The sequence below is a fragment of the Gorilla gorilla genome, chromosome 13 (assembly GCF_029281585.2).
Source record: "Gorilla gorilla gorilla isolate KB3781 chromosome 13, NHGRI_mGorGor1-v2.1_pri, whole genome shotgun sequence".
NCBI classification, from domain to species: domain Eukaryota; kingdom Metazoa; phylum Chordata; class Mammalia; order Primates; family Hominidae; genus Gorilla; species Gorilla gorilla.
Genome location: NC_073237.2, coordinates 91,919,655 through 91,944,112, shown reverse-complemented (window position 1 = coordinate 91,944,112; position 24,458 = coordinate 91,919,655). Strand labels below are relative to the sequence as shown.

Genomic DNA, 24,458 nt, shown 5'->3' with positions numbered 1-24,458 from the left:
TCTTTCTACTTAACTGTATGTTGGTACTCATTAACCCACCTCTCTTCATTTCCCCTCTCATTCTTCCCAGCCTCTGATAACCCTCATTCTACTCTCTAACTCCATCAGATTAACTTTTTTTACCTCTCACATAGCCTATTTTTTTTTTGCATTGAGTTTGTTTTTAATTCATATCTCTACCAAGTAGCTCTCATATCTATTTTTCTTTGTGTGTGTGTGTGTGTGTGTGTGTGTGTGTCACATAGAAGGTTTTGTTTTTCTGGGTTTTGTTTTGTTTTGAAGTGGGGTCTCATTCTATTGCCCAGGCTGGAGTGCAGTGACACAGTCACAGTGCACTGCACCCCCCAACTCCTGGGCTCAAGCGATCCTCACACTTCAGCCTCTGAAGTAGCTAGAACTAAAGGCAGTCTCCACTACTCCACAGCTATTTCTTTAACTTTTTATTTGTAGAGATAAATATATTTATCTGTGTTGCCCAGGCTGGTCTCGAATCCTGGCCTTAAGTGATCCTTCCACCTTGGCCTCCCAAAGTGCTGGGATTACAGGCATGAGCCACCATGTCCAACCATAGAAGCTTTTAATTATACTCTTTCATTGTAGAAAAATTAATAGAAATAAACTCAAAAAAGCAAAGCGGGTAAATATTATCCATAGTCCGGCCAGGTGCAGTGGCTCACGCCTGTAATCCCAGCACTTTGGGAGGCCGAGGTGGGCGGATCACAAGGTCAGGAGATCGAGACTATCCTGGCTAACACAGTGAAACCTCATCTCTACTAAAAATACAAAAAAAATTAGCCAGGCCTGGTGGCGTGCGCCTGTAGTCCCAGCTACTTGGGAGGCTTAGGCAGGAGAATGGCGTGAACCCTGGAGGCAGAGCTTGCAGTGAGCTGAGATGGGGCCACTGCACTCCAGCCTGGGCGACAGAGCGAGACTCCATCACAAAAAAAAAAAAAAAAAAAAAATTATCCATAGCCCACCACACAGCAAAAATGGCTATTAACTTGGTTCCCTATGCCTACATCTACATAACAGATACTAGATTTAATAGTTATTTTCTTCTTCACTATTTCACGAACATTAGATTATTTTAAAAATCTATTAGGACTTTGATCCTGACAGTGGAAAAGAGTCATGCCTGAAATCCCAGCACTTTGGGAGGCCAAGGCAGGAGGATTACTTAAGCTGAGGAGTTTGAGACCAGCTTGGGCAACATAGTAAGGCCCCCGTATCTACCCAAAAAAATGAAAAATTAGCTGGGCATGGTGGTGTGTGCCTGTAGTTGGAGTTATCTGGGGTATTAGGGGAGGAGGATCGCTTAAGCCCAGGAGGTTGAGGCTGCGGTGAGCAGTGGTTGTGCCACTGCACTCCAGCCTGGGCAACAGAGCAAGACCTTGTCTTTAAATAAAAGAAAAAGAAGGGGGAAACCTATTTCTCCAAGACCACGACCTTCATCTCAGTCATCTAAAATGGGTTCTGTGGGACTTCCTGAGCTCAGAGCTTCACACTTGGGGATGATAAGGAAGACAGCAAGATAATGAACAGCTTTCAGCTGTCATTCAGCAGTGATTTAGGATAGGCGTTTGCTAGGGTAGCAAATGTCAGACGAGTCCGTAAAATTGCTCTATCCTGAAGGGTTTCTGTTTCTGGCAGCTTGTTCCAGAGTGCCTTGGGTCAATACTGATGTCAGAATATATGAGTGTTGTGCACTTTATGACACAGTTATACCTGAGAGGGAGCTGAGTCTACCAGTTCACATGGTGAATGATACAAGACTTAATCATGGTCTCACCAAGCTCCGCCACACTTGCCTCCCTTCTCTCCCTGCAACAAGCCAAACCTGAGGGCTTTGCAGTTGCTGGTTCCTCTACCCAGAACGCTGTTTCTCCAGCTCTTCAAAGTCACCTAAATGTTGTTTCCCTTTAGGTCTTCCCTGCTATCCCATTTGAAGTATCTTTTCCCCTTCCCCACTACCCAACATGGCATCACCATCTTCGTTTTCTGCATCACAGTTGTGCTGTGAGGGTATCTTATTGTTTTGCTTGGCTGTTGCCTGTTCCCTTCACTGACCAGCATGCCTCTTGGAGAGAGACCATGCTGACTGGTTTCGTCCACCACATCCCCACTGCCTGGTCGAAGTACCCACCCACCCACAAATGCTTGCTGGATGAATGAATCATGTTACAGCTATTGGTCAGATAAAATGGGTGGCAACTAAACTTCATTAACGTTTTTGAATCATTTTGCAAAACATTCATATTTGGTTAAATATAAGATGAAATATTAGATAAAATATAACCATATATGTAAAAGTGAATTGCATTTAATAGTATATATGGCATAGGTGGTTGAGAAAACCGTAGACTTCAGAGTCTCAACTCTAGTTGCTTGGCCACCCTATCATGATAGTCTTAGTTGAAACATCACATTGGCAAAATATTTGTGTTCATCATTAGAGCAAAGAGATGGGGGAGCGACACGTTTTCCAATTCCAGAGAAAGGACAAATCTATACCTTTATTAAAATGTTTATGTAAATATACATCTTAAAACATCTAAAAAGGGGACATGATGGAGACCCTGAGGTACATTTTATATCTTGTAGAAAATAAATGCCATTTCTGAAACACCCTGTGATAAAATAACTGCTCCATTATGAGGTTGGTCTGGAAGAGTCTGGTAAAAATTTCTTAGCAGCACAAACTTTGTGTTTGGTTTCGCCATTTTTGTGCACACTGCACTCTCAGGTCACTTCGAGGATTATATAGTTAACAGGCGGCTGCTCTGCCAAGGCTCGAGGGGCAGAATCTTGCTGAAGCCAGGCTGTCTATCATGGACTGCTCCTCACTATAACGGCACCTAGGTCACCATAATAAGGGTGGGGGGTGTGCTTTGTTGCTGTTGTTTTTTAATTTCATGGGTTTAAGTCACCTGATATGTTAAGCTTCAGTAAAGGTGCAGGAGGTGCAACTTTGTAATCAGAATGAAAAACCACGTGCATGCTGATGTTTGAGGAGGCAGTAACAATGGGAATGATTTCTAGGTGTGTGGCATTAGATGTGATAACACAAAGAAAAAAGAAGGGGTGAGCAAAGGCTGCATTGAGCTCCTTGGTGGGCAGCTCTGCAGCTGTGACCTCTGGACTCATAACTGGCTTTTTAGCCTCATACAGCTTCTGCACTTCTAGGGGATGTGGGCTGGCTCAAATTCAGTTAATTGGTTGGAAGTCTGCGTGGTGTTAAGTACTGTGCTTTCTGCTAGAGTGAGCAAGCCCCTGCCTTCAGGCAGCTTTCCCAGGGCTTGCAGAAAAGTCCAGCCGAGTAGGTAGATGCTTCTCTGTGCAAGTTGTTTCCCAGTGTTTTCCTGTGATTTTTCCTTAACTTCACATTGATGGCAAGGCCCTCGGCAATGCCCCCTGGCATTTTTCAAAGTTTTCTGCACACAGAAGTCTTATTCCTTTTTATTAACCAACTGATATATTCCTCCCTCCTTCCCGACCCCACACGCAGTATGTTAAACCTCACCTCACGGAGCTCCTGGCCTTGGCATCCGCGTGGACCTGCACAGAGGGTCCTGCCAGGCGGTGAATTTGTACTGGTTTTCCTAATGAGGGCATTATTTGCTTTTTAGCCTGCCCCCTTGTTTATAAAATATGCCAAGAGAACTAAACAACCCGCTGTTCCCAGTCCTTATTTACTTGTCCAAACCAAATGTTTATGTCCTTGAATACTAAACTTGAAGAAAAAGGATTCCTCCTCGTGGGAAAGCTATGATCACTGAGTTTTTTCTAAATTGTCGCTGCAGGCCTGCTTTTCAGTCAACATGCAACTTATCAATGACTTTAGGAACAATTCAGATCCGCTTCCTTTGCCCGAGTGTGGAGTGGGGGAGCTCTAGGTTCCTGGGTCTTTAACTATTAGTATCTCCCTGAGACACCTCCCGGCCCAGGTGCAGCATTCGGAGCTTGGCTTGGCCCAGAACCGTTCATTGAACATAACCTTGGGCCTAAGGATGCAAAAAGGAGAGGAAGAGAAAAGGCATTTGGCAGTCACAGTGTTGATGGTTTTCTTTGGTTACCTGCTCCTGTGCTGGCTTTGGGCATACCCCGTGCTGGCCAGCTTGCTGGAAAGCTGGGTTGGTGTGAGGCAGGACTTCTCGGCCTGGGCAGCAGGTTCAGGGTCACCTGGGGTGCTTCCGGAAAACAGGCTGCTCGCCCCCAGCTGACTCAGAACCTGGCACCTGTGTTTTATGGATGCTGACCAGGTGAGTCTGATGGAACCAGGTTCCAGGGACTGCCCATGATGGCTGTGGCTGATACATTTTGTTCCTCTCAATTGGGATTTCCCCGTGGGCATCTGACTTGAATCACTTTATTTATCTTCTCCTGGCAAGTTTTGTGCTGAACACACACTTGCCACCTTTCCTTGTTTCTTTTTCCACAGAGGAGAAACATTTCCTTGTTACCTTTGCCAGATTACTTAGGAGAAGAGTGTAAATTGAAGCCATTTATCTTGAAATCTGCTGCAGGGGCGCATTGTTTATACAAGTGAAAGAAATTGTAACAGGGTTATTTGGTCTGGTCTGCAAGGAAAAGGTGTCTCAAGTTTTCCTTTCTGCCCCCCACTTTCGGCACACAGTGTATTAGTTAGAATTAGGTTTGCGTCTGTGACAGGCGGGACAGCCATTAATGGGCTTAGTGAGTATTTTTTATGTTTACTATTGGTGACGTTAACATTGCCATTAATAAAGTGAATGTTACTGCTCACACATCAGCCAGTCTCATGACTAGAGTTCATCTATTGTGTATCCTATGGCAGGTAGTCAGATAACAGATAAAACATGAGTTTGCAGTGATTTTGCTATTCTAATTAAACCTGTACATATTTGTCAGTTGGAGGACGAGTAAGTCGTGAATTAAATTATACTCGCCAGAAGATTGGAGAAGAGGCTATGTTTAATCCTCAACTCATGATACAGACCCCTAAAGAAGAAGGTGCTAACGTCTTGACCACAGAAGCGCTCCTACAACACCTGGACTCGGCACTCCAGGCCAGCCGTGTCCACGTATACATGTACAACAGGTAAGGCCCACCGCGTCCACCTACTAATGAGCAGCAGGTAAGGCGGTGGGAGAAGGCTGTTGGTTTAGGCCCTGTTATTTTAGTAAATGAAGTTGCCCTGGAAATGCACCTGGAGTATTAGTTCAAATAGCTTTGCAATGAAAGGATTTTTTTTCATCTTGATTTATCGTTTCTCGAGTTTGGTAACAAAGCAAGTGCATTACTTGATAATGTATTGCCAGTAAGTATCTTGGCACTGTCCCCAAAAGAGGATGACGCTGAGCCACTTGGGGACTATACACCCAGGCTATAAGATGTTTCATTGCTTAAGAGATTTTTGGAGAGTGATATTTTGAATTGCCCTTACTGAACTTAAAAACAATGCGAAAAAGAAGAGCTGCTTCTTGTGACTTTGTACTCTTAGTTGTTTTGTGTCACACAGCACGTTGGGGGCTGAGCCACCATGGGAATTGTTGCTGACACCTTTTTATTTATTTTTTTGAGACAGAGCCTCACTCTGTTGCCCAGGCTGGAGTGCAGTGATGTAATCTCGGCTCACTGCAACCTCTGCCTCCCGGGTTTAAGCGATTCTCATGCCTCAGCTACCCAAGGAGCTGGGGCTAGAGGCGCCCACCACCACGCCTGGCTAATTTTTGTATTTTCAGTAGAGATGGGGTTTCACCATTTTGGCCAGGCTAGTCTCGAACTCCTGACCTCAAGTGATCCGCCCACCTCAGCCTCCCAAAGTGCTGGGATTACAAGTGTGAGCCACCATGCCTGGCCCGCTGACACCTTTTTAAAAAGTCATGTTTTAGCATCGTATTGCTAATTTCACAATGCTGTGAGTAGAGTAAAGCATTAGGAAGAGTTCAAAACTCGGTCCTTTTTCTTATGTATCTAGACTGTTGGTTACTACAGGGCAGGGGCCACCTCTTGTCTGTTTTCACCCCAGCATTGAGAACAGAGTGGGCATTCAGTTTGTTGATTGCTTTTGAGGTTGGCATCACTAAACCCCATTTCCAGGGGACCTCTGAGTTGATGTCACCCAACCCCATCACCTCCCCTAGGCTTTCAGCACCTCTTCACTGAGGCCTTTGCTAGTACTGTTTATTTTTCCTGGAAGAGGTGAGGAAATAGCAGTATAGGCATATTCAGCAGCCAGGGAGAACCAAAGAAGAGAATAAAATTAAGATTTTTCTTGTCCCTTCTCTAACCTCTGCTTACATTCCAGCTCAACAGGATCCTAGGGACAAGCACAGCCAGGGTCGAGTCACATGTCTTTGGCACATTCTTGTTTGTTTATCTGTAACCTGGGCTTATGGTCATGTGTGCTCGTATCCTTCATGGTTCCCAGAACAAGACCAGATACATGAATGTAAGGGCCTTAGAAAATGTAAAATCATGTTTCTGCCAGGCAAACTTGCCCTGTTGGTCTGTAACAAGCATTGCAGGGAAGCAACTACCTGGTGCAGTTTTGCAGAATGTGAAGTGGCATCCCTGTGGGGAGCCAGATTGTCCTGGGGCCACTGCAAGCATGGCCAATGCATTCTTAGTGTTTGTCACCTACATGCTACAGGAGAAGATGTGAGGGTCTGTGCAATTAAATTACACTCTTAAGCTGAGATGGGTACAGAGTAATTTTATGCATTGGAATGAACTTTAAGAACATGTAGTTCAACCCATCCCATGTTTTAGGTGAGAAAACTGGGAATTAGACTAATTAGAGCATTTGTCCAAGTTCATGCAGTTATGAAATGAGAGAGCCAGGTTTCAAAGCCTTTTTCTGGCTTCAAGCCCATTCATTTTTCTAATGCACAATGATGTCCTTCTCAAGTGTAAATGAGAGTTGATCAAGTAATATAAAGTGAGAACCTACTCATGCCGGATAGTCTATGTTGATGCTGTATAGAATTAAAACGTAAATATGTCCATGGATGTGTGGCTAGGTGGAGGATGGCGGAGATATGGGTAAGTTAGGCACAGCTCTCAAAGAGAGGAAAGACATCAGTATAGATAGACATGGACAAAGGAAACGTGGGCAGTCCCCATGACAGCTGCGCCAGGTTTCAGCAGGAGATCTGCCCAGCCAGGGCTCTAGAGTTCAGGAGAAGGGGGTCATTTTCAACAAGCTTAACATGGGGGTGACATTTCAACAGGGCGCTGAGAGACAGGAAGGCACAGGGAAGAGGACACAGTAAGCTCCTTGGGTGAAGACAGGCCTCCCTTAGGAGGCCAAGAATAGAGCAGTTGGGAGGGAAGTTTTTACTTTGTTTCTTTCTTTCTTTTTTTTTTTTTCCTTCCCTTGGACTTTTCCATCCCCACTCTTCCAGATTTTCTTTTTTTTTAGTTAGACTGATCTCCCTAACACACCTGGAAAGATACGGGCTTATATAACACTTTTCTAGAGACAATAAAACTCCAGATTAATTTTTTTTTTGAGAGATAGGGTCTTGCTTATCTAGGCTGGAGTGCAGTGGAGCAATCACAGCTTACTGCAGCCTCAAACTCCTAGGCTCAAGTGATCCTCCACCTCTGCCTCCCGAGTAGCTGGGATTATACATGTGTGGCACCACGCCTGGCAATTTTTTTTTTCATTTTTTTGTAGAGATAGAGTCACTCTCTGTCACCCAGGCTGGAGGGCAGTGGCATAATCACAGCTCACTGCCTCAGCCTTCCAGGATCAAGTAATTTCTTGTCTGTATAGCTGAGACGACAGGCATGCACCACTGTGCCCAGCTAATTTTTAAAGTTTATTTATTTATTTATTCATTCATTCATTCATTCATTCATTCATTATAGAGATAGGGTCTCACTTTGCTGCCCAGGCTGATTTCAAACTCCTGGCTTCACGCTGTCCTCCTGCCTGCACCTCCCAAAGTGCTGGGATTACAGGCATGAGCTGCAGCACCCAGCCCTAAATTAATTCTTGATCTGTGTATTTATTCACATTTCTGTAAGATAGGAATAGAAGAGACTGTGAAGTTAGAATTTGACCCACCTGGCACATGTTGTTGTTTATAATATTAATGGTTAAGAGCAGGAGAGTTCATTTTGAATACTACCTATTAAGGACATGATCTGCCAGTAAAACATCTCCGCACCTGAGTATGTGTCAATACTTTGCAAACCTAATTTAATCCCCGCCTATTTTGAATTTATGATAATTCAGCTGGGCTGCCCTGAAGTTGTTTAATGTATGTAGAAAAGCAGATTAATGGTGTAAACAAGATTATTGGGAGAACACTTAAGAAAACAAGACTTTTCAAGTACTTTGGTAGCATTCATTTACATAAACACCCTACATGTTAATTACGATTGAGTATTATCTATTCATTAAAGCAAGCTTGCTGGGTCTCTACTTGGCAAAAGCTCTGCTCGTTTTGACAGATGCTTAAAAGTGATCGAAATTGCAGTTCTTTTTATATGTACTATCATTTCGAATTTGCACTAATTTTCTTGTTACAGTGAGAAATTTTTGTCTCTGCTTTTCATTTTATTAGGCAGTGGAAATTGGAACATTTGTGTTACAAATCAGGAGAGCTTATCACAGAAACAGGTTACATGGATCAGGTATATTTTCTTCTTGTTGGCAAAAATTTCTCAGGAACACCCCAGTAGTGTGCCTTAACCTAACGCATGGCCTCTTCTTTTTAACTTTGACAGATAATAGAATATCTTTACCCTTGTTTGATTATTACACCTTTGGACTGCTTCTGGGAAGGGGCGAAATTACAGTCTGGGACAGCATACCTCCTGTAAGTGTGTGATCATGCTTTCTGATGTCTGTGACTTCTCTAGGACTCAGTGTTTCTAATGTTGCTTATCATTGTTTGTTCCATTTCGGTTTTGAACAAGAAATAAAAACATTGAAATTCCATGTGCATTTTTTGAGTGAATAGTCGGGGGAGAGGGGATTTCAGCAGAATGTTTTTTCTCTTTTCAAAAAACAATTCTGTAGGCGTCATTAAATTTCATTCACTTTTACCAACCTATTTATATGCAAATAAAATGCAAATTATTGCAGAGTACGTGTGATTTTTTAACTCTTTAAAATGTTCGTACTTTCGAAGACTAGGCATTTAGACACTTATTTTTTAAGGAGAGACTTTATTAGTGAGTGGGTTCACATCGGAATGAAATATTTTGAGTTTGAGATCTTCCTGTGAAGTAAAAAGCTAACCTTTCTTTAGATCACACTAATGGCATTTAAGGGGGAAATCCACTATCTGTGAAGGCCACAGTAGGGAATGTTTCACCGTTTAGCAGTTGGATATTATATATACCGCATCATTTAGAGAATAATTGTTAATCAGCATAGACATTTTCAGTTAATTATGCAAGAGTGAGAGCTTGGTTTATTGTTTCTGTCCTGGCTTGCACGTATCTGCAAAAGCAATTTGCAGTGGCCATCCCCTGACCTTCAGTGTACAGTTTTAGATGGGAAATAAGGGGTTTTGTGTTTTCTGGTTGGGAGATTCCGAATAATGACTTCAGCCTGGTTAAGCAGCTACAGTGTGGTTTGAACCACATAACAGGCAGCCAAAAGCCTTTCTGGTCTGTCAACAGCACAGATTCAAAAGTGAGTGTGGGGGGAAGTGGCTGTGATGGTGGTGATGGCAGAGGCTGCAGGGGGCTTGCCCATTCCATTGCCAGGCTGTCAGAGAGCGCTCATAAGTATGGGATTGTTAAAGGTAGCAGAGATCAAATATTTTGATTGATGACATTTACAAAGTATTTATTTGGCTGCCAAGTGCTAATTTGGTGTTGTGACGCCCTCTTTTTTTAAAAAAAAAAATTTTTAATTTTGGATCTTTTTGGCTAATTTTGTATGTAGATATTAAATATACAATATCAGCAATTAAAGATTATTCAGTGCCCTCATTAACTTATGAGTCCTCTCTCTGCTTAGCATCTTCAGTCATGAATTATTTTCCTGACCTAAGTTTTTATGCAGATATGCTGGAAAGGAGCATTTGTTTTGATGCCAGAGTCCCAGAATTGCAGCATTGCCAGGAACCTCCTACAAGGTGGATGCAGTGGGCGCAGCCGTGTTACTTTACGATGCGTTTAGAAGGCTCTTTTCATGGTCTCGTCTCCTAATTTCTTTTGCAGAGGTAAACCTCCTTTGCGGTGGACAAACTTCGACCCTTTGGAATTCCTAGAAGAGTTAAAGAAAATAAACTATCAAGTGGACAGCTGGGAGGAAATGCTGAATAAGGCTGAGGTTGGTCATGGTTACATGGACCGCCCCTGCCTCAATCCGGCCGATCCAGACTGCCCCACCACAGCCCCCAACAAAAATTCAACCAAAGTGAGTACCAGCAGTGAGTGCTCTCAGAAGGGGTGGAGAGCAAAACACTTTTTTGTGTCCATTCATCGTTCACTTTATTATTTTCATTTTTAACATTTCATTCTCCACGATCGTCTTTGTCTATGGAACTAAGTTTGTTTATAGAGCTAAATTTTGCTGTAAGATTTGCCATACACCTCCCATTAGCCTTGCTATTAATGTTCTCTCTGAAACACACAAGCCCTTAATGCACTGGATTTTAACAAGGCATGTGACCTGCCTACTAATTCCCATAATTATGTGGCTGTCTTTTTATTTTAGCCTCTTGATATGGCCCTTGTTTTGAATGGTGGATGTCATGGCTTATCCAGAAAGTATATGCACTGGCAGGAGGAGTTGATTGTGGGTGGCACAGTCAAGAACAGCACTGGAAAACTCATCAGGTAAGCCAGCTCCCGAGGACAATCTATGCCCTGTAGTCTTCTTCCTTTCCTCAAAAGCCACTTCCCTCCTGACATCGGCAAGTGTATTTGTATTAATACTTAAACCGTTATCCTCGCTAGCCAGGTGGCGTCATAGAATATTAAGAAATAGTAGCAGACTGCAACAGCTTGAAAAAGCACCTTGTGGGGAATTTTTCAAGAATGGATTTGTAGTTTTCATCAGGACCGTAGTTCCTGACTGTAGGGTTTAAGGAGATCTGCCCATTAGGTAGAGAATGGGAGCAGGTGTAAAGTAGGCCGGGACACACTGGTCAGAGAGAGTTGGTGGTGCGAGCTGCACAGTGTCATAGACTGTTAGGAAAAGACGGAGAGCCAGCGGCTCAATAAGAATTATCCTTTGTGCACTTGTGGACTCTGGTCAGTCAGGTGTCTGGCGTTTCGTGTAAGATTTCTCCCTTGGGAACACCACCGTCTGGGATTTCTGCACAGCAAGTATGCGTCGCTGAGCCCGGTGTATCTGTTCAAGCTATCTGCTCCTCTCCCCTTCCTGTTTCATGGAAAGGAAACTGTGAAAGGAAATTGCCTATTAATTTAATTTTGGGGTATATCTGTAAAAGGTTTGTAAGGTTACACCTTTAATATGGTACATCAATCTATTAAATAAAATAACCATCCTGGTCCCATTTTAATGGAAACGTGCTCACAGAGAAGGAAAAGAATTGCAGCCAGTGAGTTGGGGGAGCTGGCTGGGGATTTGAGGCAGTGGAAACTGCTTCCTGGGAATACTGATGATGTGCCTTCCCTTGGACTGTGCTACAGCGCCCATGCCCTGCAGACCATGTTCCAGTTAATGACTCCCAAGCAAATGTACGAGCACTTCAAGGGGTACGAGTATGTCTCACACATCAACTGGAACGAGGACAAGGCGGCAGCCATCCTGGAGGCCTGGCAGAGGACGTATGTGGAGGTAAACCCACCTTCGAATCGGCGTGCAGACTCGCTGGTTATGCAATTCTTCATTTTCACCATTATTTAAAACATTTCTTTCCATTCGCTTTATTTTCAAAACATTGCAATTCTGGGAACTTGATGGGATGAAAACTTTTTTCCTCTTCTTTGATATTGAAAATCCTGGGATAATATCTAAAAGACTAGTTCTAATTGGAGTGCCCTGAGACATGTTTAGTAACCAGTTGTGAATTCCAGAACTAAAGCACATAACAGTGTTTAAAAAAACACTTGGTTAGCAAAGGTGTCTGGAAAACATTAGCAAGGCATAGAATCTGTTCACAGCTGCAGGCCCCTTGGTCAGGTCATGTGACAGGAGCTGGCCTTTGTTTCCCAAGCAGTGACCTCTACTGAGCTGCATGTGACCTTTTAAAAGTGGCCAGCAAATGAACAGGGGGAGGAGGGCCATAAGAATGAGTTGCTTTGGATTAGTGGGGAGCTGATGGGACCGCAAGTCAATTGTGAAGTTAATGGAGAAGAGACGAGCAGTCTCAGCCCTGGAGTAAATACAGCACTCAGAGTGAACTCCAGCGACACCAGCCCTCAGCAGCACCCACTGCCACTGATTAGCCATGGCCCTTGTCCTAAAACAGGGTTCTTTAATGTTAGCCCAACTTCAGCTTCTCTCCCTGCCCTGGAATCACGTAGAACTTTTTTAAAAAATGCATCAGAAAAAAAGAAGGGCTGCGCTGTGTCACCTGAGATCTGTGCTGTCGAGGCTTGTGGAAGTGTTCATTGCATTTGGGCATTTCGCATTCTGTTGTGACCACAGGTGGTTCATCAGAGTGTCGCACAGAACTCCACTCAAAAGGTGCTTTCCTTCACCACCACGACCCTGGACGACATCCTGAAATCCTTCTCTGACGTCAGTGTCATCCGCGTGGCCAGCGGCTACTTACTCATGGTAACGCTCGATGCCATGCTCCTGGGGGCTGGAGTTTGGTTTGGTTGTTTTAGTCTTTACTTTTCCATGACTGCTCCTGCTTCTTAACTGCTCTTAACATCCACGTGCATCCAGGACAGAGAGAGCGTGGCTTCACAGTGGTTTAAAAGTGGTCGTGTAAAGCATTTTTCCCATTTGCCGTTTGCCTACCTTTGACTCCTGTCATTTTATGTGACGTCCTTGATGTAAAGTTTTGTTGTTGTTGGATAAGTTCTGCCTTTTGATTTGGGGTGATGGGTGGAGGGAAACATTAGAATCACGACACATTCTAATGTTCGGCTTTTGTTCTGTGCCCCCATTGTTCTGCTTGCAGCTCGCCTATGCCTGTCTAACCATGCTGCGCTGGGACTGCTCCAAGTCCCAGGGTGCCGTGGGGCTGGCTGGCGTCCTGCTGGTTGCACTGTCAGTGGCTGCAGGACTGGGCCTGTGCTCATTGATCGGAATTTCCTTTAACGCTGCAACAACTCAGGTACTAAAGGAGCCATTTATCCGCTGTCCATTGACAAACGCCCCCTGGCCCCCAGGCTCGGCCCAGCCAGCCTCCTGTGTGCTGTATGTCCTTCTCACCGGAAGGGTCTTGCAGCCTTTTCCACTAGGATGCTACTGGTTTCAGGGGAATGCTGTCTCTTGATGCTGTCCACCCTCAGGGAAGTGGGTAGAAAGTCTGTTGGGCTTATTGGTTAGTAGAGACACTTGGCTGATAGGAATGTATGTCATTGACCAGGGTTGTGGCTCTTCAGCTCTGGTGGGCATTCGCATGGCTTGCAGGGCTTGTGAAAGCTCAGATTGCCAGGCCCCACCCCCAGAGTTTCTCAGTAAGTCTGGGGCCGGGGCTGAGAATGTGCACTTCAGGGCAATTCCCAGTGATGCTGGTCCATGGGCCACACTCTGCGAATCATTGCTTAAATGAGTTGGATTCCTTCTCATTTACTAGCTTAAAAAATGATAGTACACTGACTTTCGAAGTAGAAACGTGCAGGATCTCCTGTGAGCTGAAACGGCTAGGCTTTGGGACGTCAAGTGAATTCTTCACTGTGAGGTTACGGAAGCCCTGCTTTAGGAGCTGTTAGGTGCTGGTGGCAGAGTCCTAACTAGCTTTAGAATCATCTGAATTGCATCTCGCGTGTCTAATGCCACCATCCTCTGTTTTTGCTGTAGGTTTTGCCATTTCTCGCTCTTGGTGTTGGTGTGGATGATGTTTTTCTTCTGGCCCACGCCTTCAGTGAAACAGGACAGAATAAAAGAATCCCTTTTGAGGTAATGCAAAAACAAAAGAAGAGAGCTTTGGGGACATCGCAGCTGCCTCTGTTCCTAAGTATTTGTCCTTTAATTTTCCTCAGTCTGACCCAGTAAAGATTTCAGTCCCATGTCAGATGATGTGTCACTGGCTGCCAGTCAATGAAATAAGCTGGAAGACTCTCAGGACATGTATTTGCCATGAGAAGTCCCAAGAGCTGCATTTGGGGTGCCTTTAGGAATACGGGTGTTTATTTTAATGTGACACTTTATCCCTAACTGCCATACCTTTCCAGAGCCTGCATTTGCTTCTCTGGAGATGTCTGTCACTTAGCCATCACCTCCCTCCACTCCCTTTTAAAATTATACTTAAGCGTTAAGTCATTATCTTGCAGCTTTCTTCTCTGGATGGTAATAACCATGAAGAATTGATGACTCTGTAGATGGTACTGAATAATGCTGGTGTTAGGGAGTAAGGCGGGTGGCTCTGTTTCCCTAATGCCAGCATGATAAGCTGTAATAACAGTTGTGTTATTCTGCCACGTATCTGCTCACACAGTCTGTGCTCCAAGGGGACCCTGTCCAGTGCAGCTCTCAGCGCTGTGGTTTTTTATTCCCAGGACAGGACCGGGGAGTGCCTGAAGCGCACAGGAGCCAGCGTGGCCCTCACGTCCATCAGCAATGTCACAGCCTTCTTCATGGCCGCGTTAATCCCGATTCCCGCTCTGCGGGCGTTCTCCCTCCAGGTGAGCTTCCGGTGATGAAGGCTGTGGTGATCCTGAACGGGGCACTGACTTCCAGCATCCCATGTCTGCGGTCTCTGCTAAGGCACTTCAGTTACTTATGAAGTGAAATAGAAATGCCTGTGTTTGAGGCTCTGTTTAACTGGGTGGATGCTGCTTTAAGCTTATAACCCTGACACTCCCTCTAAAAAACTAAGCCCTTCTGGAGTTTTTCCTTCCTTTCTAGCCCTATGAAGCCCAGACGCCTGTTGCCTTATAGAGTGGCCATGTCCTTTATGCATGGCTTTCAGGGCTACTCCATGTTGCCCTCTGGGGTCACCAGTGCTGCAGCCAGCTTCTGGGCCATACCCTGCTTCCAAACACCACTCCCAGTACCTGCACTTACCCCCTCTCCCGCTGCCCACTTGATCCCAAACAGGCTACCTTTTCTTTCGCTTTTGCCAAAGCACCCCCAACCCAAGATAGTATTAAGCTGAGGTTGCGTGTCAGACGGCACTGCAGGACCACGAACTGGCAAGGCTCCGTGGAGAATTTCCTGCAGGGTGCTCCTTGGTGGGCCCTTTCTTTCCACCTCCCTTTCCTAAGTTGGCCGCCACAATCTTTCCTGTCCCCTCTTCTCTTTCCTTTTGGTCCCCTGCTCCCCTCTCAGGCTGCCCAGGCAGACTCATGATCCCTCTCATCTTCCCATTCAGAGCACGTGGGCCCCTCGTGACTTGTCCTCTCCTTCCAGACCAGGCCCCGTCACCCCCAGAGGCCGTCAGGGTATTTTCTAATCAAGACTCAGCTTCTGTGAATTGTAAGCATGGACAGTTCCCTGGGATGGGGATAGAGCTGTAGTCCGTTCTGCGCCTGGAGTAAATTACTGACATTGCCCTTGAGCTACCGGAAATTCGTAGGAATCCTAAAATTAGTTACTGCAGCCAGTAAAGCAGAGACTTCACCAGTTTGTGCCATGGTCTTCCTGAGCGCAAAGTGGCCTGGAGTTTTGATATGTCAAGATGTTGTGGGGGTTTTGTGAATTAATTTCAAATTTTAAAACCTCAATTGTTTCCCCTTTCTTTCTCTGTGATGATATGATGTCTAATTCTCAAGCTGGCCAGGTTGTTAAAGGAAATGACTTCTGTGTCACTTTTTCACTTGTTGTTAGGATGCCCGGCACACTCACACAGCTTTACTCTACTCACCAAGAGCTCCTGCAGATGCGAGCAGGAAGAGAAATTGACCAGTCTTGTATCTGGTTTCTGTTTATATTTTGTCAATATGTTTAGCTCTTTCCTAGTCTTTACATTTGTCATATAAGAGGAACCAATCAATCACGTATTTGAATGTCATTTCGCTAGTAACCAAGAGGCCTGGGCAACTACTGATCCTACTGGGTTTGGGAATGGAGGCATCTTTAGTATTTAGTGTGAGGCACAGCTGGAGAAAAGATTCTATGCCAATTGCCGTAACCGCCAGCCCCAAAAGAAACATAAAAAGAAAAGGAAACAGGGTTTATTTATATTATAAATTTATATAGAAGTAAAAATAGTGAGTCAATGAATAACATTCAGATCTGATACTCGAACCAAAGCACAGGACAAGGAAACTCTCTCTGATTGCTCAGTGGCATGAAAGGTGAACCAGACTCCCAGTGCAGCTGAAGTTGTAGAATGCCTTTGTGCGCAGGTGTGTGTCTGCTCAGCACCCTGTGGTACCCCAGTCTCATTTCACGTGCAGCCGGTGCTGGTATTGAGAAACTGTTCTAGAGTCTTTTAGTCATGGGACCCTGTCTGCCCATTCTCTCTCCTCTCCCCTTCTTTTCTGCTTGCCTTTTTGCTCGCTGTCTTTCTGTATCTGCTCACACTCCTTCTTTTCTTCTTTTCTCTCTCATTCTCTCCTCTCCTCTCTTAGTACATACTGATGGCTCATCGAGGCCGACTCTCCTTTAATGATACCCTATGGTGTGGTGGTCTGAAAAGCTACATGAGGTTTCCTTACGATGAGTAGCCTTGTAGAAAATCCAGTGCGCTAAATTCTCCCAAGGTAAGCACCTTACAGAGACAAAAATGAGTACTGTTGGTTTTTGTGTTTCTGTTTCAAAGCACCGCAGTATCACTGTAGAAAATTGCAACTGTAGCTTCCAAGAGTCCTCATCTTACTGAAGAATACCTCCTCATGACACTGGTTAATTCTCTGTCAAAAGAAAAAAGGAGTGCTTTGCACGGTGGCTCACGCCTGTAATCCCAGCACTTTGGGAGGCCGAGACGGGTGGATCACGAGGTCAGGAGATCGAGACCATCCTGGCCAACATGGTGAAACCCCGTCTCTACTAAAAATACAAAATTTGCCGGGCACGGTGGCTCACGCCTGTAATCCCAGCTACTCGGGAGGCTGAGGCAGGAGAATCGCTTGAACCCGGGAGGCGGAGGTTGCGGTGAGCTGAGATTGTGCCATTGCACTCCAGCCTGGGTGACAGAGCAAGACTGTGTCTCAAAAAAAAAATAAAATAAAATAAAAAGGATAGAAAATGCAAGGAAAAGAGAGAGTGTACAATGATTTTTGCAGAGGCCATCAGAAAATTTTCCCTGGTTCTGTTTTAAATGTATTGACCCTCAAAATTGGCCATTATGTAGCTTCTCTTTCCGTTGATGAACAGTATCAGGTTTGACTCTGGGTGTTCAGTTGTGTTTATATTTGCAGGATGCTACAGATTAAACATCAAAAGGGAGTGACCCAAGGCGGTTCTGTCCAATAGTAAACCTGCGTTACCTTCAGAATTTTCCATATAAAACTCCTCCAATTTTGTAGCCTGACCAAATAATTAGATATTTTTTTCCACAAGGAAACTGTCTTAAACCTCATCAGCCTTTATCCATCTGCCTAAATGCCATCTCTACACCAGAAATCACTGGCATCAGCTGTAATTCTTTGTAATTAACTAGGGCTTGCTGGTAGCCCAGTAGTGTTTATTCTTCAATGAAAACTCGCAGAACAGAACCCCTTGTTGTTCTGTCTGGTCTAGGAGGGTTCGAGTGGAACCTCCTCTGCATGTGTCCCAGCCTTAGCTGCTTTGAGGGGATGGGGCATTTCCTATGAGCACAATAAATAGAATTGATTCACAGTTGCAGTATCATCCCCATCATCTTCTCTGGTTTACTTACACTCTCTTGCCTTTGCGACAACCCTTTTTGCTTTCTGAGCAGCCCTTGCTGGTTGTCTTACTATTTTGGTGTACACCTGGGGACCTGGCACTGAGAAAATACTCCGCTATACATGTAGTAGGTTATGAGAAAGTCAGTAAGATGGGACGCTGCTTGGGGTTCTTCCCTCATCCCTTCATTTCCGTCATGGACACGGAGCAAGGTGCCCAGCAGGCTTCTCTGACCAATGAGGCCGGCTGGTGCCCATGCCTGTGCCCGTGGGGCTCCCTGTGTCACGAACCTCTGCTCTCCTCATCCTCATGAACACCTGTCCAAATTGGGATGCCCAGGGTCTCTTCTCTACATTCCACTCCTCCATTCTAAACATGACTGATTTTAAAAGCTAAAAGGATTCGGCCCCCAGGATGACATCTGGAAAATCTCCGTTAGAATCCTACCTGTTCTTCCTGCCATCCCACCTGTTCTTCCTGCCATCCCCTGCTGTCTCACGGTCAGGTGTCCTAACTCCGTCCACAGACGTCTTCTCAGTAAGGGACCAGATCTCACAAAACTCCCGGTTCTCAGCTGAGCTGGGGGCTTGGCATCAAGTCTTTGTTTGATCTGATTTACTGGATAACCTCAGGCAGGTGACTTGACCGCACTTCGGGGACTTTATCAGGTAATACTGTCAAGAGCAGTGAGAACCTCCTGTTTGCTATGAATCAGGTATGAGCGATCTGATCTTCATAGCTTCTCCTTTCTCTTCCCCAAAGTGAATTTCAAACCCCAGCAGTACTGAGGTGCTTGAGCCAGGTGTCTCCTCTTGCACACTCTGTGTTTTTTTCACAGGGAGCACCTGCCATTCCCCTGCTCCTGACTGATCTCTTTTTCTTTTCTTTTTTCTTTTTTTTTTTTGAGATGGAGTCTCACTCTTGTTGCCCAGGCTGGAGTGCAATGGTGCGATCTCGGCTCACCACAACCTCTGCCTCCTGGGTTCAAGCAATTCTCCTGCCTCAGCCTCCCGAGTAGCTGGGGTTACAGGCATGCGCCACCATGCCTGGCTAACTTTGTGTTTTTAGTAGAGACGGGTTTCTCCATGTTGGTCAAGCTGGTCTCGAACTCCAACCTCAGGTGATCCGCCCGCCTCGGCCTCCCACAGTGCTGGGATTACAGGCGTGAGCCACTGTGCCCGGCCCTCTTTTTCATCTTCTAAACCCTGCTGAAGCCTCTCCAGGAAGCCTGCCTTGACTGACCACTCCTCCACCCCACTGAGCTGCTCTGCAGCCTGACACCTGCCTTCATGACGCCATCCATCATTCGAGATTGTCATTTGTGTATAGGTCTGGCTCTGTGAGAATTGAGAGTAGGATTTTGTCTTATTTATCTTTGTGTCTCCAGCACCCAGCACAGTACTAGACTTTTCTTTTTAAAAGATCTCTCTCTTTCTCAGGTAAATTCTCTTGTCACAGTGGTGATGAGCTTATTTGTGTAGGTCTATCAGACAGGTCTTAAATACATTAGAGTGGTAATAAGCTAACATGCTTCATATTTTTCAGTTGATGAAGGATTTTCAAGATAGACCAAGAAGAAAGAGGTTAGGTAGTTTTTAGAAGAACACTCTTGAGAGGGAATTAATTATTGGAAGACATCTCTCCGGAACTCAGGCTTGCTGGTTCACCTTCAGCATAAACTCACAATTCCCATCCAAAGCCCTTTGTGGAAGTTCTCCCTGGATTGTGTTAGGTGGCAGTTATAGCCAGGTTTTCTTTCCTCAACCTAGGACGTTTATCAGTTTGAGATTTGTGAACTAAGCAGTTCTTTGAGAAGCCTCGTTTTTTATTTTCTTTCTTTTTTTTTTTTTTTTTGAGACAGACTCTCACTCTGTCACCCAGGCTGGAGTGCAGTGGTGTAATCTTGGCTCACTGCAACCTCCATCTCCCAGGTTCAAGCAATTCTCCTGCCTCAGCCTCCCAAGTAGCTGGGACTACAGGCATGCGCCACCACACTCAACTGACTTTTTGTGTGTTTTTAGTAGAGACGGGGTTTCACCGTGTTAGCCAGGATAGTCTTGATCTCCTGACCCCGTGATCCACCCACCTCAGCCTCCCAAAGTGCTGGGATTATAGGCGTGAGCCACCGCGCCTGGCCTCGTTTTTTATTTTCAAAGCCATGTCTGGCAATTTCCTGGCTCCTCAGCATTGCCAGTGCCTTTCTCTGTGGTGCCCTTTCTGCTGTGCCCTTCCGAGCTGGGTCGACTTTCCACCGGCTTCTGTTGGCTTCCCCTATTAACAGCCCAATTTTGTAATTTTTACTAGGTCAGCCGGAGATTTGCCAACGCACTGCAGAATTTAGCCCTGTGTTTATTCTAGGTTATGGAGTGACTTTTGAATCTGTACTTATTTATTCTGCGTACTATAATCACACACAGAAATTTCTTTCTGCTTAACTCTCCTTGACCCTTTATGTTTCTTGCTCTCACACCCCACAGGCTACTCCAGAGGCAATTTGGAATGTGCCTATTAAAACCTCAGGGGACACGTGTGAAATTGTATTTCACGTTTTAAAGGGGGACATTTTGATATACTCGATCCACTTTATATAAAAATGTTTAACTGTAAAATCAGGGTCGCGTGACCTGTTGGAAGCATTCTGGAGGGGAACTGCTTCTGTTTGTTTTAAATTCTATCTCGAGTGTGCTCTCTGTTCTGCCTTTGTGGATTTGGTTTGGTTAGGTTACTAGCAACACGTTAGTAGTTTAGTTCCCAGGTTTGTGCCTTATCGGTTTATGGAATTATTAGAGATAGAAAGCGCAGAAACAGTCAAGACTATTCCTGTCAAATAGGCTCTCGATGATGTAGCAAAAGAAACTCTTAACATCTGTCACGGTTTCAAACACTTCAAGGGGAAAGGGAAAGAAAAATATTGTTTAAACGCATCTTTATTTTCGAAGCAGTCCTCTGATTGGGCAGAGGCATGTTGGTGACCTCTGAATTTTTTTTCTGCTCCCAGGCAGCGGTAGTAGTGGTGTTCAATTTTGCCATGGTTCTGCTCATTTTTCCTGCAATTCTCAGCATGGATTTATATCGACGCGAGGACAGGAGACTGGATATTTTCTGCTGTTTTACAAGGTACATTTTCAGACTGCTGTGGCCTTTTGATTGGGTGCAGAATGGTGCTGTGAGAGAACTCTTTCAGCCTGTGGACTTATAAAGGAATGTGGGTAACGGGGTTTGTGCTGGTGTGGAGATCGTAGGGGAGAGATTGGACAGAGGCTGCTTCCCTAGGGGGACATCAGAGTCCCTGGGCTTCCTTCTCCCCTGCCGCAGCTGAACAGTCTCACAGCCCTCAAGATGCTGGTACCGATGACCCCTTTTTCCATCATGAACTGATGTTGTCGATTGTAGGAATGTTTCATATCTCTGCGTTAGAGCAGAACAAGATTGAAAAACACCCATCTAGAAAATATATAGTCCTTTGATGGTGGTTTGGTTTTGTTTGGAATTGTGCTTTGAAGGATTCGTCATCATGGAACTTGCTTTTGAAAGCCAAATTTAGGATCAGTCCTCCATGTGGCCTCCTCAGACTGACTTTTATCTAGTTCACCAGGCGATGAACCAGGTGATGTTATCAACCAGGCGATGTTTCTGGAGTTCAGCAATGTGATGTTTCTCTCCTAAGTCAGAGCTGTGTAAAGTGGGTATTCTCCGTACACAGTGAAAAATGGCAGAATGAAAGCAGCGTTTCCCTGTTTCAGCATAACATTGCAACATGTTTCCCCTCCTTTCAGCCCCTGCGTCAGCAGAGTGATTCAGGTTGAACCTCAGGCCTACACCGACACACACGACAATACCCGCTACAGCCCCCCACCCCCCTACAGCAGCCACAGCTTTGCCCACGAAACGCAGATTACCATGCAGTCCACTGTCCAGCTCCGCACGGAGTACGACCCCCACACGCACGTGTACTACACCACCGCCGAGCCGCGCTCCGAGATCTCTGTGCAGCCCGTCACCGTGACACAGGACACCCTCAGCTGCCAGAGCCCAGAGAGCACCAGCTCTACAAGGGACCTGCTCTCCCAGTTCTCTGACTCCAGCCTCCACTGCCTCGAGCCCCCCTGTACGAAGTGGACACTCTCATCTTTTGCTGAGAAGCACTATGCTCCTTTCCTCTTGAAACCAAAAGCCAAGGTAATCTGCCACAACTTAAGGCTCTTCCTGTCTTCAAAAAAATAACAGAACCTTTGGAGTTCATCAGATTGCTTCTACTTTTCTTCTTTTTCCTTAAAAAAAAAAAAAAATTCGTATAAGTATGATATATTTCAGTCCTCCAAAAGTCAATGCTTTTAGAGCATAGGGCCATTTTAATGAGGTCATCTTCCATGGGAGTGAACCTCTATGCAGCAAGTCTTTTTATGAATGAAGTTGTTTAAAAATGTGATTATTGCCACTTGCGGTGGCTCATGCCTGTTATCCCAGCGCTTTGGGAGGCTGAGGTAGGAGGATTGTTTGAGCCAGGAGTTCGAGAACAGCCTAGGCAACAAAGGCCAACCCTGTCTCTACAAAATATTTTTAAAATTACCCAGGGACAGGTGTGGTGGCTCACGCCTGTAATCCCAGCACTCTGGGAGGCCAAGGCCAGCGGATTGCTTGAACCCAGGAGTTCGAGACCAGCCCAGGCAACATGATGAAACTCCATCTCTACAAAAAATTGCCTGGGCATGGTGATGTGCCTATAGTCCCAGCTGCTTAGGAGGCTGAGGTGGGAGGGTCACTGAGCCCAGGGAGTCGAGGCTACAGTGAGCCGTGATGGTGCCACTTCATTCAAGCCTGGGTGACAGAGTAAGACCCTGTCTCAAAAGAGAGGAAAAAAGAAGGCATGGTGCTGTGTACCTGTAGTCCTAGCTACTTGGGCAGCTGAGACAGGAGGATCATTTGAGCCCAGGAGTTGGAGGCAACAGTGAGCCCTGATCATGCCACTGCACTCCATCCTGGGAGACAGAGTGAGATCCCTACTCAGATACATAACAAAACAAGGCTGGGCATGGTGGCTCACGCCTGTAATCCCAGCACTTTGGGAGGCCGAGGTGGGTGGATCACCTGAGGTCAGGAGTTCAAGACCAGCCTGGCCAACATGGTGAAACCGTGTCTCTACTAAAAATACAAAAAAAATAGCCAGGCGTGGTGGTGCACACCTGTAATCCCAGCTACTTGGGAGGCTGAGGCACGAGAATTGCTTGAACCTGGGAGGTGGAGGTTACAGTGAGCTGAGATGGCACCACTGCACTCCAGCCTTGGCAACACAAGACTGTCTCAAAAAATTATATATAAAACAAAACAAAATAAAAATGCGATTACTATGATTTTATCCTTTTTTCTATGGGAGAACAACCCCTACAAGCTAAATCAGGTTAAGTGTGGTGGTGAAAACAAGGTATTAACTAGACAGCTTCTCTTTGTCCAGGAAGCATCAGTAGTGCTCCCTGGGGTCTGACCTTGTGCCTCTTCTGTTCCAGGTAGTGGTGATCTTCCTTTTTCTGGGCTTGCTGGGGGTCAGCCTTTATGGGACCACCCGAGTGAGAGACGGGCTGGACCTTACGGACATTGTACCTCGGGAAACCAGAGAATATGACTTTATTGCTGCACAATTCAAATACTTTTCTTTCTACAACATGTATATAGTCACCCAGAAAGCAGACTACCCGAATATCCAGCACTTACTTTACGACCTACACAGGAGTTTCAGTAACGTGAAGTATGTCATGTTGGAAGAAAACAAACAGCTTCCCAAAATGTGGCTGCACTACTTCAGAGACTGGCTTCAGGGTAAGACGCCGTGGGAGGGCTCTCGTCCTTTCGGTCTTTTGCGTGTTCAGCTTCAACAGGTTCCTTTGTCATGATTATGAAAGCGTTAGATTACAATGTAACACTGACGTGTTTCATGGACTTTTAAGAGTTGCTCAAGATTCTTACATGAACTGTTTCTGCAGCAGCCTCCCAGATCTGGCTTTTACCTATAAAATGATGCAGATAATTCAGATGAGCTTCTGTGAGAATGTACAAGTGCACGTCAGGAAAAGGGGAGCATGTTGTAACAGGTGGAGCCGAGGCTTCTGATGCTCTTTCCTCTTGGATAGATGGTGGCTAGTTTGGTGACCACATAAAATCAAAGTGCGGCTGGGATTTCCAGACTGATTGCCAAATTATAGCTTACTGCACCAGGAGATGCTAGATAAGCAGTGGACATAGTCTTAAACTCCATATTTTGACCATCTCTTAAAAAATTATCTATTTCTAATTGACTTTGTTTTTAGAGCAGTTTTAGGTTCCCAGGAAAATTGAGCAGAAGGTGCTGAGATGGCCCATATCCCCCTTCCTCACCCACACACAGCCCCCTCGACTGTAAACATCCCGCACCAGAGGGATGCATTTGTTACAGCTGATGAACCTGCACATTATTACCCAGGCTCCATAGTTTACAATTGGGTTCATTTTGACCATTTTTTGATTTGGTACATGAAGTAAAGTTATAAATGCTTAGTCACATTTCACATTATTTTATAAATAATTAAATTCTGTTTTAAAATGCCTTTCTTGGTGGGGCACAGTGGCTCACGC

The 24,458-nt window shown here is 45.2% G+C and overlaps 1 protein-coding gene across 2 annotated transcripts in view; it reads left to right on the top strand.

Annotated features, from left to right (window-relative positions):
• The window catches only part of PTCH1 (patched 1), a 65,016-nt gene that overhangs the window by 17,399 nt on the left and 23,159 nt on the right, over window positions 1–24,458 (top strand). For both annotated transcript variants that reach the window (XM_019034089.4, XM_055349985.2), the window contains exons 3-15: window positions 4,888–5,077; window positions 8,557–8,626; window positions 8,720–8,811; window positions 10,169–10,367; window positions 10,668–10,789; window positions 11,609–11,756; window positions 12,570–12,701; window positions 13,054–13,209; window positions 13,899–13,997; window positions 14,597–14,722; window positions 20,851–20,969; window positions 21,629–22,031; window positions 23,357–23,666. In XM_019034089.4, the coding sequence (XP_018889634.2) occupies window positions 4,888–5,077; window positions 8,557–8,626; window positions 8,720–8,811; window positions 10,169–10,367; window positions 10,668–10,789; window positions 11,609–11,756; window positions 12,570–12,701; window positions 13,054–13,209; window positions 13,899–13,997; window positions 14,597–14,722; window positions 20,851–20,969; window positions 21,629–22,031; window positions 23,357–23,666 (2,166 nt within the window). The remainder of the gene's footprint in view (window positions 1–4,887; window positions 5,078–8,556; window positions 8,627–8,719; window positions 8,812–10,168; window positions 10,368–10,667; window positions 10,790–11,608; window positions 11,757–12,569; window positions 12,702–13,053; window positions 13,210–13,898; window positions 13,998–14,596; window positions 14,723–20,850; window positions 20,970–21,628; window positions 22,032–23,356; window positions 23,667–24,458) is intronic.